Here is a 1,897-nt window from a genome sequence, read left to right on the forward strand (position 1 = left end):
TTATTCTCATTTTGTATTGGAGGAAGTGGTCTCAAAGGGGTGGGGGGAAAAAGGGCTTGGGTGAGGTCATTCACTCAGTAAATTAGAGAGCCAGTGTTCGTTGTAACGCACCAAAGCCTGAGATGAGATGGTGGGTGGAGGAGGGGGTGGTGAGGGAGGAGGGGGTAGTGAGAGAGCTGTCCAGGCCTGGAAAAGACTGAGGGTAAAATTAGAGTGGGAAAATTAAATTGATATCTTCAACAGGAAAGTAGGTTCTCTCACTGTACTTTGTCAAATTGCATAGAGTTTGTACACTAATATTTATCTCTAAACACGTGGCTGCGTTACAAAGGAGAAGGGGATGCTACGGGGAAGCAGAGATCACCTAGCCAAGTGCTTTCATTTCACAGCTGAGGAAACTGAGGCTCAGATGGGTAATTATTGGTGAGGCAGAGGCAGACCCTGGACCAGATATGGAAGCCCTCTTCTCTTCATAAATTTCCTGGGAGTGATGGAAGTGGACAAGAGCAGGTAAAATTGGCTGTCATGTTGAAGTGTTTCATCATAACTGGACACTGACCACTATCTCAACCCCATCAGTAACTTTCACCCTGGTGCGTAGCTTACCTAGTCTTCTGTCTGAATTCATGCCTTTCTTCTTTATTTAGAATTAGAACATAATGCAAGAGCCTAACAAGTCCTCTGTGACAGAATTCATCCTTCTGGGCTTCTCCTTCAGCCCTAGGACCACTCCTCTGTTCTTCTCAGTCTTCCTGATGACCTACTTGTTGATTATTCTGGGTAACAGTTTGATCACCATCCTCATCTGCCTGGACTCATGTCTCCACACACCCATGTATTTCTTTATTGGCATCCTTTCCGTGTTGGATCTGGGTTACACCACTACAACTGTGCCCCAGATGTTGGTACATCTGGCCAGTGAGAACAAGACCATCTCTTTTGCCAGCTGTGTGGCCCAAATGTACATTTTCTTGGTGCTAGGCATCACCGAGTCCTGGCTCTTTGCCGTCATGTCTATAGACAGGTACATGGCCATCTGCCACCCACTCAGGTACAAGGTCATCATGAGCCCACAGTTATGTGGGATAATGGTCATTTTCTGTGGTCTCTGGGGTGTCATCTCTGCTCTTGTCTACACTCTCTTTGCCATGTGCCTGCCCTACTGTGGCCCTAACAAGATCAACCACTTCTTCTGTGAAGTCCCTGCAGTCTTAAAGCTGGCTTGTGCAGACACCTCAGTCAATGACCAGGCAGACTTCATTCTTGGCTTTAGTGTTATCCTAGTTCCACTCGCCCTCATCCTTGTCATTTATGTCAACATCTTCATTGCTATCTTGAGGATCCGTTCAGCCCAGGGACGGCTCAAGGCCTTCTCCACCTGTGCCTCCCACATCAGTGTGGTCACCATGTTCTGTGTGCCAGCCATGGTCATGTACATGAAGCCTGGTGCTGAGGTCTCCCCAGAGGAGGACAAGAAGTTGGCCTTGTTCTACAACATCATCTCTGCTTTCCTCAACCCCATCATCTACAGCCTCCGGAACAATGATGTGAAGAGGGCTTTCCTCAAGGTAACAGGTTGGGGCAGGGCCCCAGAATGAGTCCCTGGAAGGACAGCTGGGGGACAGAGAAACAAGACTCATGATGCACAGTGAATGCCCTATATATTCATTCACATGACCCAGCAGCACCAGAACACACTCCCCCTCAGGCCCGAATCTCAACTCTACACAGGCCCTTGTAGGACAGCCCATGATTTGGCTGACAGATTGGTCACCATGAAATGTCTTCCAGGCACATCAATCTTTGAGTGGCCTTTTGTTCTAGAGCGTGAGTGGTTAACAAAAGAAGGGATATTTGAGCCACTAAAATCTTTTATTGTTGAGACAAACAGAATAGG

The 1,897-nt window shown here is 47.7% G+C and overlaps 1 protein-coding gene across 1 annotated transcript; it reads left to right on the forward strand.

Moving 5' to 3' along the window:
* Positions 1 to 659: 659 nt before the first annotated feature.
* LOC124238998 (olfactory receptor 13-like) lies at positions 660 to 1,598 on the forward strand. Its single transcript, XM_046660294.1, has one exon. It carries the CDS (start codon positions 660 to 662, stop codon positions 1,596 to 1,598), a length of 939 nt encoding a protein of 312 aa, XP_046516250.1.
* The last annotated feature ends 299 nt before the right edge of the window (positions 1,599 to 1,897 follow it).

The sequence above is a fragment of the Equus quagga genome, chromosome 5 (genome assembly GCF_021613505.1).
Source record: "Equus quagga isolate Etosha38 chromosome 5, UCLA_HA_Equagga_1.0, whole genome shotgun sequence".
NCBI classification, from domain to species: Eukaryota; Metazoa; Chordata; class Mammalia; order Perissodactyla; family Equidae; genus Equus; species Equus quagga.

What these genes read in the sequence shown, in the direction of transcription:
- LOC124238998 (XM_046660294.1), top strand. Translation starts at nt 660, where the DNA reads ATGCAAGAGCCTAACAAGTCCTCTGTGACAGAATTCATCCTTCTGGGC.